This window comes from Poecile atricapillus, chromosome 1 (assembly GCF_030490865.1).
Source record: "Poecile atricapillus isolate bPoeAtr1 chromosome 1, bPoeAtr1.hap1, whole genome shotgun sequence".
In the NCBI taxonomy this organism is placed as follows: domain Eukaryota; kingdom Metazoa; phylum Chordata; class Aves; order Passeriformes; family Paridae; genus Poecile; species Poecile atricapillus.
The window spans coordinates 174385147-174400607 of NC_081249.1; the positions used below are offsets into that span (position 1 = coordinate 174385147).

Sequence of the window (15461 nt, forward strand, 5' to 3'; positions counted from 1 at the left end):
AGAGCCAAAAGGATGTGTTTTTAAAATAGCAACCTTGTCATGAGGGGAGAGGGAAAAGAGAAGGGGAAAGACTGATTTTTGCATCTTTTGTGTTGGCAACACGGCTGCTGCAGAGATCTTGGCAATTGCTGACACTGATGGCACTTTGCCTGACAGACAAGTTGAGAAACTAAGGATTTACAACTGTCCTGATTTCCAGTGGATTTCCTACAATCTACAAAGCTTCCAGGATTTCGAGGTCTATAAGGGATGCTCTCATTTCCTGTCAGGAGTCTTGGGATGTCTACAGAACTACAAGACATATTTATCTGAAGACATGTCTTACTTGCAGACAAAAAGAAGTACACCCCAAAATATCACTGATGCAAATTACACGCGAGTTTGAGTGAAAGCAATAAATGCAGCAGAACTTGGTCAGAGGGAGAAGTTCTTGAACCACTTTTTTTTCCCTCCCACCGGAAATTCTAGATGCAGCATTGCTTTTGTGGTTGTAGCTGCAGGAAGATTTACTATGGCTTTCAGTGTGGCAGAAGGCACAGGAAAGGATTAAACCTTTTCATTTTCTTGCAGGAGAATCAAAGATCCTGACCATGTCTGAACCTCAAGGTTGCTGGGGTGAGGTGTGCCACACTGGCTACACAAAAGAGAGGGTCAAAGCCTGGCCTTGGACCATCTGAGGATTTCTCATTTCACAGTTCTGTTATGTTCCCTTTAATATATCAATATGAAACTTTAAAATGTATTTCTAACCACTATTACACAGGGAATCTGCATGAGTTATTGAAAACCATTTTTCTAAAAGCATGACGCACAACATAGTTTTCTTATGTCTTAAATTAATAAAAAAATCCCCACCCTACAAGATATTTGAGGGCAAAAATAACCCAAATAAAGATCTGACAGCATTTCTCCTGTGAAGCTGACACTGGCCATTCAAGTACATGAAAAGGAACATGGGCTATTTGTTTCAGGGCTGAATATTTATAGTCATGATGAAGTGATTCCTGAGTCATGAGCTCTACTGCCCTGTTACAAATTAAGATTTGTCTTTCTGCATTAAAAAAATAAGATCACAATTAATTCCAGAATTGTGGAAGTGACTGTAAAAGTAGCAAAAGACAATTTATAAAATGTGTCCTGATTTTTGGCATCTTTCCCCTACAAAATCTCAGCCTACTCACACTGCAAGAATACACTGCACAGCAATATTTTAGGAGTTTTTTGGAAGTTGGAAGAAAATACACATAACTGGTTTATAGCTGAGAACTACAGAAATGTCAGCTTTTGAAAACATGTTCCTAATTTCTAGCCTTCAGCAGACTTTATAAAGTCAAATTAGTCATGCTTCATCTTGTAGGTCTCTAAGTCTGCGACAAGCATCAAACCAGCTGAGAATTAGGGAAGTCAGAAGATTTGATTTTTAGCCCTCTGAGATTGATAAGCACTTAAAAGGTAGAAGCACACAGGGATAGTAATAGATACTGCCAGCATCAGCTTAACTTACACATGGAATTACCCCAAACTTTCAGCATTAGACCAAAAATGAGACAACTGTCTCCCCTGACTGTGAAAAGTGAGGGGCACAGGGCAGCAGAGGAGATCCACAGCTGCATCTGGGCCCACAGCTGGAGGGCAGGAAGGCCAGAGGAAGGTGGGAGCCATTCCTGGTGTTTGGCCAGACAAGGGGCCCAGCTCATTCCTGGCCTCCAGCCAGGCCAACCACACAAACCCAGTGGCACGGAGCACTACCCAGTCTGCTTCAAGAAACACTAAGAAAGCTCCAGAGCATTTTTGTGGGATGAGCTGAATGCAGGAAGGTTTCCAGTTCTCACAGAGGGCAGATAGCAGAGATGTGTTTCATTTGTAAGAGGTTGGGCTGCCTTTTTCCTTATCAGGAAATAGGAGATGAATGTAAGAGTTCAGCTTCCATGAGGATGCTTGGGGGAGACAGAGACCGAGTTAAATTTGGGACATGCTCTGAGTTCTGGTACAGCTCGTTTAAGCAAACGAGCCCCCTCCTAGCCACTCATTCCTCCTCTCATGCCACCCCTTCTATTGTGCTTGCACAAGGTCTGACACAGAGATGGAGAGGGAAGCACAGTGGGGAACTGATCCAGCCAAAAACTAGCCCCACAGGGAATAGAAAAAGCTCGTTGTTTGGTTCAGTTCATTGTGAAGCTACACAGATCCATGCTTTTTGACAATGGAGAGGGTGGCACACAGGGGAGAGGAGGGCTGAAACTAACAGGGAGAAGTAAAGGGCTGCCAGGGCTCAAGGTGGCACAGCCTCCAGGAGCAAATTTGTGTCCTCACCAATAGCTCTGAGACTCTTGATGGTTTAGCACTAGAGTATTTAAATACAATCGTGTAGTCAAACTATTCTCTTTTATAACAATGTATTTTTAATACATTCTCCAGGGCAATATATTTTCTGTCTTCAGCTTTGAATAAAAAATACGCTGAATTATATGTTTTACATCAGCTGAAAATATTACATCGAGAAGTCCCCTAATTAAAGCATAAATTCTTAGAATACCATGATACTCTATTTATTGAAATCAAGATTTCTCCACAGACCTGTTTGCTACAAATATAATTATACACAAATGTAAATACTCTTTGAACTAACAAGTCAGCAGGAAGCATTTACAAGTATATATATTAACATTTTAAACATCTCTGAAACTGAAAAAGAAGCTCAACAGCTTTTGTGATATTTTAAAGCTCATACCAGGTCTTCATGAATTCCCTCTTTTTAACTTTCAGTAAATCTTGGAAGCTAAGAGCTAGGCTGGCCACTTATAAATTCTCAGGATTGCAGCCCATAGCACTGCCAAAATGAGAAAAACAACAGAACACAGAGAGGTCCTCCAAAAATAATAATAGCAAATCACTTAAAAATATAACTTATGGCATCCAGCAAATCTTTTTCTTTCTGGCTACGCCTTGCACAATGCTTACCCCTCCAGTTTTAAAGATCCTTAAGTGCTTTTACATGCTAACATTCACTAAGGAGATGCAAAGGAACAATGTTATGGCAACAGAAAAGTACAAATTAGAGGAAAATAACTCACAAATATAGTATTTTCGCTTCCCCTTCACAATCTTTCAAGTAACAGCAAAACTTCTAGGATAACTGCTGTTGATTTTTTTGCATGTCTGCTTTTGTTCTGTCTCCACTAAATCATGAAATCATTTTTGTCATGGTAGGAGCACTGAAACACCATCATTTCATTCTCCTGCAGATGTTGTCCCATTCTGGGGAGAACATTCAGGAGTGGCCAGCCCCAGGCTGCCTCAGCACCCAGACCTTCTCCCCTTTCACAGCAGCCAAATTTCTCCTGTCACTCCAGGCCTTTTCTCTAACAGTCCCATGCTGTTACCCTGCAGGCTTTTACATGTCATCTTAAATACTCATCTATTTAAACACCCATCTACTTGCAAGCCAGGCTGACTTGTTTATGTTCTCCTATACTCCCCTTGATCACTTCTCAGACTACTTCAGTCATTCTGATTTTTTCTGCCTACATGTAAGTAGATCCACTTTTAAGCTCCCCTGCAGTGCAATTCATCCTCTTTGTGAGCCTTAGCTCAGACTTTCATACATGTGAACTGCAAGGCACTGGGTTTTGTTTCACTAGAACAGGAAAAAACATCAATTCAAGTTCAGTTGGAAAGGTTTAACAAACTTTACTTTGAAAGCCTACTACAACACAGCTTGTAATTGAAAAACAGAGGTACTCAGGGTGTTTATAAAGTTAGATAATACACGTAAATACCATCATTCCCAGCTTCTCCATTTAACTTCTGTAGTTGGCAGGTCTACTTACACTAGGAAGTCACATTTTTTAAGAAACATTTTTGGGTCAAGTTCATACCAATAGGCTGTAAACAAGGGCTCCTGATCCTGAGCAGGAAGCTCTATAAATCACCCTTAGCCCTTCACCGAATTCAGGACTGATCCCTTACATGGCAGAGGTCACCTCCTGCTTTTCAACAAGGTCATTAATCTGGGCTGTGCTGTGTCCCCACAGCGCTGTGGGCAGCGGGGCTGGCCGTGCTTGGTACGCAACCCGCGTTCGTGAGCTCATGGCTCAGGCCCACAGCTCCCCAGCCAAGCTGAGTCATCCTCACTCTGGTCTCACAGCCGGGACATTTTATCCACTCCTCCAGCCACCCCCTCCATGCCACCTTTGGGATTTGCTTCCCACTGCACAGCTCTAATCCTGCCTGCCTGCCTTTGCCACTCCCTCCCACTCAGGATCTCTTCTCCCACTCACTCTTCCCACTCCTCCAGTGCCACGAGACCCTCCTGCCAGCTCCCCCAGTGCTCTCCAGTTCTCCTTCACTTCCCTTGACTGCTTTTCCCAATCCAGCTGATACTGTGAGGGGTAACCTGCATGTCAGAGAATCACTGTGCAGTGTGTGAACCCCCCAGCTATGGGGTGCTGGAGTGTATTCATGCCTGTGCCCTTTTGGCCCCAGTGCTATCAAGGACTCAGTCGACTTCAGCATCATATAAGAAAACAAAGGACTGATCAGTTAAAGCAAAACACTACAAGCCCACTAAACTGCACCCAAAGCAGCTGGTGCCTCTGAACAGCTGCTCTCAGGACCAAGGGCTGGTGGGGGAGCTTCCTCCATCACTGCAGAACTGCACATGTCTGCCAACCAAGAGAAATCCTAATGCACATTTAAAACTGAATAAATGCAAGGCAACTCACACTGCTTTTAACAGTTAAAGTGGAGATTCTGAAATTTATTCACTCCTCTGAATAGTCTGAAATTAAAACTCGATACACCTCATAATCCCCAAGAAATTAGGAATGAAACTCAACTCTGACAGAAACAAGCATATGAAAACCCTGGATTAGACCATCGGTTCCTGGCTCCTATTCTCAACCCCACCACTGGCACATGAGGTGATAGAACATTCCGGTTGGAAGGGACCTGCAATGATCATCTCATCCAACTGCCTTAACTGCTGATCTAAATTTTCTCCCTCCATAGCTCAGCAGGAAATAGCATAACCACCCTCTCTGATAAAGTAAGATCTGCTGGGAGAAAGTACAATTAGGTTTTAACTGTTTTCTCCACAATTAGGTATCAGGATCCTTTCCTCCACCCCATCACAAATCACACACTTAACAAACGTTTAGACAATTAGTGCCTAAGAGTCAAAGCCAGTTGCTCTCTCAAAGGCCAGAGTGCCTCACTGAATTGGTGTCAGCTGGTACTTAGTAGTTTTTTAAAATTCAATTAAATTAAGTGACAAGCTGCATAGATTAAGGCTCTGCTAGAATCAGGAAAGAATCTTAAAAGGCATAAAATATCTTTACATTTATTAAGCAAACTCTGCAGTCTTTTCTTGTTATATTATTGTTGAAAAACAGAACATTCAGAAAGTATCATGAAAACAAGATGCAAAAAAACTTTAAGGTCCCAAGCAATGGGACTATCTCCACACCCACCCCACTTTTAACTTTCCAACGCAAGCAGCAAGGCACAGTTCACAGCTAGGCTGAAAATGCAGTCTTCAGTGCACATGGCCATACTGCATTCCTAGCAACCCACCACAGCCACTCCTCCCTTGTGTGTTAGGATAAGCAGGTTAAATATATCCACAGAGGTACAGACAGTGAAAGAAAGGCCAACATCAGTTGAACAGTTCTGCTAGGACTTCTCGTCTGGAAAACAACCACTGTGCTGGAAGCCCTCGGTTATCCCACCAGTCATTAACTCCCTTCCCCCTTGTGCACAGCAGCCCGAGCCTGCGAGGGTTAACTGAGCCTATGTGCTCTCACCCCTGGGAAGCACCTCCCAACAAAGCCAAGAAGCAGGGGACCAGGACAGCCAGCTCTGCCCCTACAGCAGAGTCAGAGTGCAAAGGATTATTTCTTGGCATTGTTGGTTTGGGTTTGTTTGGGTTTTTTTTCATTTTGAAAATTAATTTGGGGATTATGAACAATTATGCCTTTGCACATTAATCGCTGGGATCTAAAATTTTCACATGAAGAAACAACACATGGAAATATTAAAGCACTCATCTTACGGACATGGATCCGAGAACTGTTTAATAGCAGTCAGTGAAGGGGTAACATTGTGCTTTTAATCTACAGTTTAAAAATAATGATTTGTATATCTACGTAGTAAAACAATAAAATTAAGAACAGAAACTGGTATTAGGAAACAGTGAAAATGTAATAATTAAACACATGATGCTTTTCAAAGCTTTATACTTAATGAGCCTAAATAGACACCTATGGTTAGGAGGGTCTTAAAAAAATAATAAAAAAGAGACTTATTTTCAAATTTTTTTTCCTTTTCAAATTTTTTTACTATACTTATGCTTTGCTTTGGTGTTCTCTCTGCTGCCAACTTAATGCTTTACAGTATGTTTATGCTTATGTTCTTTTCAAATGCTTGGCATTATAGTGAGATCTCATATCCTTCCTCAAATTAAATTTTGCTCCACATACTCCACATGTATACAGATGAACATCCCTGTGCTGCTCCAGTTGCTCATTATTTGGGAATATCTGAAAGCAGACCTGGCATATAGTCTCTCCAGCTGATAAGTGAGATATCATATGCCGTACATGGTCATGTTTTCGGAAGTTTCCTTGATCACAAATGGAACAGACATACCTGGCCATGCCTTTGTGCATATCATTGTGGAGCCGCAACTGGCGCTCTCTTAAGAACTGCTTCCCACATGTCTGACAAACAAACTGTTTTTCCTTGGTATGAACGGTATAGTGTTCCCGCAAGTGGCAACGCTGATAAAATCCTTTCCCGCAAAGGTTGCAGAAATGCTTACGTCTGTGATCCCTCTCGTTCTCTTCCAACATGGAGTTCTTGAACAGATCTTGCTCCAGGCAGTTTGACATATGTTCAACCACTAGGTTTTCAGTATCAAAACGCTGGCCACAATTAGGGCATCGGAAAGGACAGGAAGAATGCTTGTATAACTGGTTTTTTTGAAGGCTGTTAATTGGGAAGTGACTGTCCCTGAAGTCCTCTAGCATCTCTGCAAACATCATGTCCCTTATTTCTGACTGCTCCTCGGGGTTTTCTTCCAAGTCCATTTTCTCCTCAGAATTTCTGATCCCGTTCATGGTCAGATCCTGGGGTTCTCCACAGGTCTGTGCATGATCCTGTAGCTGCTTGCCTTTGACCAGTATTTGACCACATTTGCCACAAGCACATATATTTTCTATGTGTTTGGATAAATAATGAGAGGACAAATCTTCCTCAGTGATTGTTAGCCCACAAAGTTCACAGGGAGCATTCTCCACATCTTCCTGCACTGAAGGAGCCTTGCTGTTAAGGTGCCGTGGACTTTTCAAACACTTTCTTTCATCCTCATCCATGGACAAACGAGGCTTTAGAGTCTTCCGAGCGTTCCTCTTCTCTCTCATCTCTTCCTCGACGTAGTATCTGTAAAGCGGCTCTTCCTGTTCATCATCTAGGTCGTCATTGTCAGAAGACTCATTGCAGTCTTTATCTGCCACCTTGATAATATTAAAATCCTTCAGCTCATCTGTAGGATTGTCCTCTGGCTCCACCTTGATGATAATCCTCTTCCTCTCAGAGGCTCTACTTCCTTCTTCACCTGATGTCTCAGAGGCAACCATGCTGCTTTTTCTGCTTGTGATGTTTGACACGGGAGATGATGAATCGTCCGCAGCATGGTTTGAGTCCCCCTTGTATTTTTCTGTTTGTGTGGAGATCATTTTAGCAGTAGAGTTCTTTTCACTAAAGTCTATTTTCTCAGCACTGTAGTACCTGGCACTTTGGTAGGAATGCCTGTTAGTGCACGTTAACACGTGCTCATCCAGTAGCTTTTCACAGCTAAAACTAAACCCGCAGCTGTCGCAGGTGAAGCTCCTTCCAAACCGGCGCGAGTGTGACACGCGCTCCTTCGTGTGAGAGAATTTGGACGTGGTGCTTTTTTTGCAGACATCAAACAGTTGCTCAGGGAAGCTGTTGAGCTGCAAAGTTTCTTCCTCAGGCTCTTTGTTATGGGATGTATTTACCGTTGAACTTGGCGGCTCCATGCCCCACCTGTTTGCTTCGCTGCCATTTCTAGCAAGTGCGTCTTCATACATTCTCACACCAAATATCATTTTACTAGTCTGGGTGCTAGAAGCAGGAGATGAACATTTTAAACTAGATGAGTCTGTATCCTGTATATCTTCTAGACACTCAGGTACGTTATACAGCTGTAAATAGTTCATGGCCACTTTGAATTGCTCAAAATTGGCAGGGGCTGTCATAATTTTTCCTAAATACATGAACTGTAAAATAAGATCAAAGCATTCAGCGCTAATCTTCATGTTGCTTAGATTCAGCTGGGCTGTAGTGTTTTGATGGTTCATAAAAAACATCCTAAAATAGGCGCTGCAGGCAGCAAGGACTGCTTTATGTGCTTGAAAATAAATATCATCGATAGCGATGCAGCAGTCGCACAGAAAGCCCCACTCTCTTTGCTTGTTTAGCTGCTGAAGGACATAGTTGCTATGGCTGGTTTTTGCCATCTTGTACTTCGATTACAGCCCTGCATAAAGAAAAAGGTATCTGTTAAATCATGAGCACAAAACCCAAAGCCTACTTAAATGTAGGGAGGAACTGCCATCTCTTTTCTCTCTAGATCTTCCTATTCTGCCAGTCTGCGGTACAGCTTCCTGTCTGGAGATCTCTGCTGGTAACTACTTATGAATATTGATGCCAGTGAAAACATCCATAATTCCATGTGCTCACCACTAGACTTACAAGACTAGTAAACTAATAAACATAACCAGCGCACATGTCAATCAGAGCTGCTCGAATATAAATTAGCACATGTATCTCAAAGTCCTACAGCCAAGGTTTTCAGATATGAATTCTGAATGCAGAACTTCAAAAACTTCACAGGGTAGACTTCTGTACAATGCCCCCAGGTCAACACCTATACAAGGTAAGCTGGCTGTCAGAAACCACTCTTCAGTCTCAACTTGCCTTTTTACCTGTCAGTCCAATGGGCACATGATGCAATGCACACTGGAAACCAGGCCAGGCTCAAACTGGTCTTTCCCTCCCCATTACAGAGACAACAGAGCACCCACACAAGCTACTCCACACATTTTGCTCTTTGTGGCAGCTGAGGGACCATCTCAACCTTCTCTGCAAGGGGTCCTGCAAACCAGGAACTGCAAACTCAAACGCCTTCTCAGAAGCAGAGGGCAGCCCGGCTGTGGTGGCACGTCCCACGTTCGAGCCTGCTGCAGATGGTGACCAGGCGAGCTGCGTGACAGCCACAGGGACTGCAGAGGCAGGAAGTGGTGCACGCCGTGCCTCCAACTGCTCTCAAAACCACTCGTTCAGAGCACTGAAATGTAACCAAAACACGTAGATGGGAAACCGGACAAAGAAAAACTCAGCAATGGAGAACTGAGAGAGCCAGCAAGCCAGAGGTGGAGCCACGGTGAAATGAAGCCTCGGAAAAGACCGGAGAGAAAGGTCTGCCATGCTGAGGGTTGCTCTATGTGAAAGGACTAACTCGTCCTCAAGAGAAAAGAGAAAGAAAACATCATGGTTTATGTTAACAAAAATTATCCAGAAGAAATGCAGTGCATACAGGAGGTGTGCATTTGATTAAAGACAAACTTCACCAAGTGTGGCCAACACCGAGTCACGACTCACTTTGGAAAACCTTTACTGATACACATAATCTGTTCTAACTGCGCAGGCTGAGGGGGTGAGGAACCAGAAGAGGGTATAGAGAACACCCTAATTGAAATGAAAAACATAAAGCAGTAATGAGGATTCTTAACATTTTGAAAGGTTATTGCAAACAATGCAAATAACTGTAAGAGGTTTGTACAAATAAAGTACAGGCTAGCAAATAATATATACTAAAGGGCATTTTATGACTCCATGAAATGCACGGATTGATTTGCAACCACTCTTTCAAATGTCCAAAATTTAAACACAATACACACACAAATGCTCCATTTTTCTTCTTATTTTCCTAACAGCTTACATCTCCTAGGGGGAAAATGGGTAGAGAAATTAAATTCCACAATTAGTGTTGAATTCGCAAGTCATAGGCGTTGCCTGGCTTGTTAAGTAGCAAACCTAGCATTAAGTCCCCGTTCTTCATTCCACAAAGGACTGCCACTGTGGAAAAGCTCCCAAGCTCTCAAGAAAAGAACATGGTCACCCCACCCAGCAATACTCCCTACTGCCAACTCACACAGCAGTTCCTATGGATCACCACCAACACCAGATCTTGTCTGGCAACAGGAACCTTGAGATTTGGGTTGAACTACACTGATGACGAGCATCTGAACAGTAGCTGCTCCTCTCCTCTCAACCCAACCCTCCACACCCAGAACTCCAGGCTAGCACCCTGCCACAATAATTCTCAGATTGGTTTGGCCAGTGATGTCCACTGCAGAAATGCAACTCATTGCATGGAATTAATCTCTCTTTTTACTAACTTGCAAGGCACTGGCTTTGGAAAGTAGAGAACCTCTGAAACAACTCCACATCTTTTTACAGAAACTGATTATTGTCTGTGTCACTGGGTGATTTCAGATGTTTCTGTGAAAAACAGCATAGCTCTTGACATCAAGTAATAATAAAAGTGCACTTCATATTATTCCAAGTGGTAACGTGTTTTGGATTTGAGGCAATTCATTAGGTGCTTAAATGTAACTCAATCTATTGTATTAAGAATGGCAGCTGCATAATGATAAAGAATTAATTTCAACTTCCACATTCTAAGAGTGAAAACCAATGAGAAAATGAGATGATGCCATCTAAGGTACCACTGGCCTCTTGGTATGAGCTGCCAACATGACAAGAAAAGGCTCAGGACAGCTCATGTTAACTTCCCCATCCTCATAAAGTAGCAAGTTATAAATGTTTTATTTAACTGTGGTTTTTTTACACTAGCTATACTCCATTGTATCCTCCTACAGAAAAACAGCAATACAAGCAGCAAGCCTGTACAAAACAGGTGGTCACAAACTATCTGCAGGCAACTGCAGATGGGGTCATTTACAGATGGTGGGAACAATGAGTGACAGCACACAAATTCGTCTTTTTCAAGTCTTCTTCTTTGAAAATGGTAAAAGATATTTCTCCTTGTGACAGATTAACTCCTGCAAAGCTTTCAGCACGTGGATCCTGACATGCAACAAGGACCTACTGGCAATGCCACCACTCAGGGAAAAAAGGGTGGAGCATGAAGCTGCTTGAGCAGGATGGCAAGGTTTTGGATTTGACATGTCCTTGGTCTCTACCACAGTAGTAGTACATGCTGGTATTAAAACAGAATGTATAAGGTTATTCATGTTAATGAAAAGCCTTGGCATCCTCCCTCCGGATGCTGTATTAACCTGCTGGATGTAACTTCCCACCATGAGAGCGTGTCAGGCTATTTCAAACTTTGACACATTTCAACTAGCAATGGCAAAACTTTCTTCTGAAACCTTGGACTGATTACTTTTTTAACCTCCTCCACAGAAAAGCTCAGCCAAAACAGTTCCAAAAATGAGGCTAAGAAAAAGCTTTCATGTATGCAGATTATTATTTTTTCATATAAAAATTAAGAGTTTATCTTCCAAAATCTTTGAGGAGACACATGCAGGAGAAAGCCTTATGTCTTAGATATGTTGTCACAATATAAAAATCTGCCTGAATTTGGCCAAGCTATATGCTCCAGGGGGAGAAGATACAAAATATCCGTTTATTCACACTTAAGACTTTTGTTAGTTATTAGAACTTCAGATTACAGCCTTGCTGAGAACATTTCATCCTCTTCCAGCTGCTTAGTACACAGTGGTCTGCCTCAGCCATCCACAGTGAAATCCCCTTTTGCAAAGAATTCTGCCACGGTTTTAAACTACAAAAGGGTTGATTCAGATAGAGGGAAGAATTTTTTTATTATGAGGGTGTTGAGACACTGGCAGAGGTTGCCCAGAGAGGTGGTGGATGCCCCCATCCCTGGAAACATTCAAGGCCAGGCTGGATTGGGCTCTGAGCAGCCTGACTTTGTTGATATCCCTGCTCTTTGCAGGGGGGTTGGACTAGATAGCATTTAAAGATCCTTTCCAACCCAAACCATTCCATGATTCTATGTGCCACCTCCACAATGTCACAGCTGATAGCAAAGCCTCCTGGAGACTGCTCCACAGCATGAGTCGCCACGGGGGTCTTGGCTTCCCCTGTGGTAGCTGATGGAGAAGATGCCCAGTTCTGGCTGAGGGAGAGCCAGAGCCAAGAGGAGATGGAGGGAAAACACAGGGAGACTGGGAAATGTAAAAAGGATGTGATGGAAACCCTCTGGAAATCTGGAGAGAAGAAAAGGGCTGGCTGGGAGCACAGTGCTGAGCCAAGAGAAGGGCACTGGGATTAGGAAGCAGCAGTGGGAATTAAAAATGGGTGCAGTGAGGGTCTAAACAGTGGAGGGAAGAAGCCATTTGGACAAGGGGCTGGGAAGAGCCAGGCTGCATGGCCTAGGGCAGAAGGGGTAAAAAACACAGACAAGATCTTTCTGGGGGATGGGTGGAAAACAATTACAGCATTCACGCCTTCAGAGCAGGAACTGCACCCCAAATTCTCAATCCTGCCATCCCTTTGCTATCAACAAGCATGACAGGCTTGCTGACAAACTCCTTCCCAACAAGAGCAAGCTCTCAGAAAATGATAATTTGTCATTATTTTGTTACTTTAATTGCTAAAATGGCAGCAATCTGCATTTATCACTCATGTGGGTGGATCAGTACTGCAAACTATTTTTGAAGTTTGCTTTAGAAAAAAGAGCAGGTATTAGAATGAAAACATTTTTTTTACAGAAAACTCAAGGTATATACATATATTATGTATATATCATTGTATATTCTTCCACCCCTCTTACCAAAATTTCTCTTACTTAGCACATCCTCTGGATCTGAGTAGTACAGGACAAGATCCCCGCTCATGTGGCCAAGCATTTGGAGGATGTGAAGTGAATGAGAGGTGGAGGACAAAAAGGAGGGTCTCACAGCAATGAACACTGCTTGGAGAACATCATCTCATTGTTGTCAATGCCAGGACAAGTAACTTCAACCTTTCTGTTTTGTTTTTTTTCAATAAGCCTGGCTTGCATTTTTTGGATGTCAAATTTACTCACACAGGTAAACACCACTGGTGGCAACTGAGGCCAGTGGGAGCTATCCTCTGTATGTATTAAAAACCAAGTATCTTGGAAAATTAAAGCTCCATGGAGGTGAGTTTGTCATTCCAAAGCTCTTAATTGTTTCTGATACTCTTTTTCAAAGAGAGAAGCACCAGCCACTTACCCAGTGGACTAGCACACTGTGAAGCATCCAAATCCTGAAGGTACCAACCTCACAAGTCCACAAAGAACCCAAGTAACTCCAGCAGTGGCTGATTTGTATGGTAAAGGTACCACAGGTGACATTATAAGTAATACTAAATGATGCAGAGGTGTTCTGGAAAAAAGTGCTAGAAAAGCATCTGATATGAAAATGAAAATTGAAACTATTTGACTTGGCTGTTTTCACTCTGATTTTCAAACTCCAAGTCTCCATATGCATTTTATTCTCCTAGTAAATATTTACTTTTACACAGCCATGCTTTGATTCAAGCTACTTGTCTGCCACCAGACTTTTCTTTTGAGGTACCACTTAGATATTATTAAGATGTGACCATGAACAAGGTTAAGCTGTACTACTACACTAACCAATGATGTTGTTTTTAAGTCTGCTAACAAGAAAAAACAGGTATTTACTACAGCTCCATGCCTTCATTTCCTCACACTCAAAGTTTTCTGAGATGGTTTAAAACAAAAGAAATAAAAAAAAGTCCTCAAGCAAAGAAGTAGTGAAGTTCTTTTGCTAACTTCTCTGTCTTTAAAACAAACATACCACAAGGTTCAGAATTCAGGAGCCTTTCGGCTCCTAAAATTAGTAGGTGGTTTTCAAAACCCAGCATTTCCACTGCTGAGCAGGCAAAAACATAGTGCTTACATGCTTAGTTACTGGCTGCTTTTCTTTGGAAACCAAGAACACGCTGGACAAAAGTGTAATAAATGAGTGGAGAATTTGGTGCTAATAGAAAATGAGACCGGAAAACCTCAAGCAAACAACGCCCAGTTATCCAAAGAACAAGAGCACGAGGATCAGAAAGCAAATCCCCCATCGCCATCTGTCTCCAAACCCCACCCTGGTGTGGGCTCCCAAGAACTCTTCCCCCTAATTTTGCCATTGTGGGTCAGATATACCAAAAAGCCTGGATTCCTAAATGACAGCATAGACATGCTGCAGAAAATCCTACAGAACATGTATAAATTCTTCACACAAAGGCCAAGAAGTTTATGTGTTTGGCTACTGCACTGACCACAGAGCTGTTGACAGGCTACAACTTTTACCTAGATATACTCAATAGGAAGCCACAGATTGCTCTGGGTGCCCCAGTTTACACAAACACTGAAAAAGCAGCAAAGACCTTGGTGACAATTGTCCACCTCAACGGCAAGTATGGATCAGTCTGCATTGCAAGCATAGCCTTGATCATAAATTAAAACAGCTATGGGAATTCCATGTACTGCTAGGGAAAATGTAATTAAGCTCCATTATTCAGGCTATGAAGGACTAAAGGTATAATTTATCCTCCTCTCACAGTCCTTCCGATGGCCTGCCTTTCAGGCATGCCAGTTGGGAAGATGATTACAATGATGCAGATATTCATCTTCAGACACATCCTGATGGCTGAATCAACTCATTTTGAACAGACTCCTGGACAATGCACAGGAACAAGTTTCATGGCACTTGGGCTAGATTTGAACCAGGGGAAGGGAAGATGCTCCAAAGCCTCCAGTATGAGCTGTCAGAGCTCCTGGATGCTCTGTTCTCCACTGCTCAGCCAGCAGTTCTCTGCTGATTCAGCATCCGAGCCCACAAATGAGAAACAGACGTCAAATTTTAGCAAGTTATGCTTCTCAACTGCTAACTGAAAATTAGTTAAGATACATTACGTGGTCTTAGGTCAAGAACACTCTTCGAAAGACAAGGAATACAGCTTGACAGGAAAAAAAAATAAGAAAACTGAGTTTGTGCTAAAGCCCCATCTCAACTTCAAACAACTTTAGATGAGATCTAGGGAGTAGAAGTCCTAGAGAGACTTTATACAGTTCTTTAAAGTAACTTGCTAGCCACAAAGGTTGACTCTAGAAAGTCACAGTTATCTTTTATCTGGCATCTTTACAGTTGTCAGGCAACACGGTAATGATATGTTTAAAAGAAACAATTAGTGGGGAAAAAAACGATGACACCCAATTTATTTTACAGCAGAAAGATGAGCTTTTTCATCTCAGCTCTCCGAGTTACACCATTTTTCAACTTCTGGAGGCATCTTGGTGGTTAAATTACGTCTTGAGACCCTCAGATGAAGACACAGGTGCCTTCCAG

At 42.5% G+C, this 15461-nt stretch overlaps 2 protein-coding genes across 7 annotated transcripts in view; both read right to left on the minus strand.

The window, feature by feature from the left end:
• The window catches only part of MTHFD1 (methylenetetrahydrofolate dehydrogenase, cyclohydrolase and formyltetrahydrofolate synthetase 1), a 158625-nt gene that overhangs the window by 75551 nt on the left and 67613 nt on the right, over positions 1 to 15461 (minus strand). The gene's annotated exons all lie outside the window — the stretch shown is intronic.
• The window catches only part of ZBTB1 (zinc finger and BTB domain containing 1), a 29577-nt gene that overhangs the window by 9597 nt on the left and 4519 nt on the right, over positions 1 to 15461 (minus strand). For 4 of the 6 annotated variants that reach the window (XM_058832471.1, XM_058832462.1, XM_058832442.1 and 1 more), the window contains exon 2: positions 6059 to 8560. In XM_058832471.1, the coding sequence (XP_058688454.1) occupies positions 6405 to 8540 (2136 nt within the window). In that variant the 5' untranslated portion in view covers positions 8541 to 8560 and the 3' untranslated portion in view covers positions 6059 to 6404. Of the gene's footprint in view, positions 1 to 6058; positions 8561 to 15461 lie in introns of those variants that run through there. The other 2 variants (XM_058832478.1, XM_058832483.1) reach the window with 1 other exon arrangement.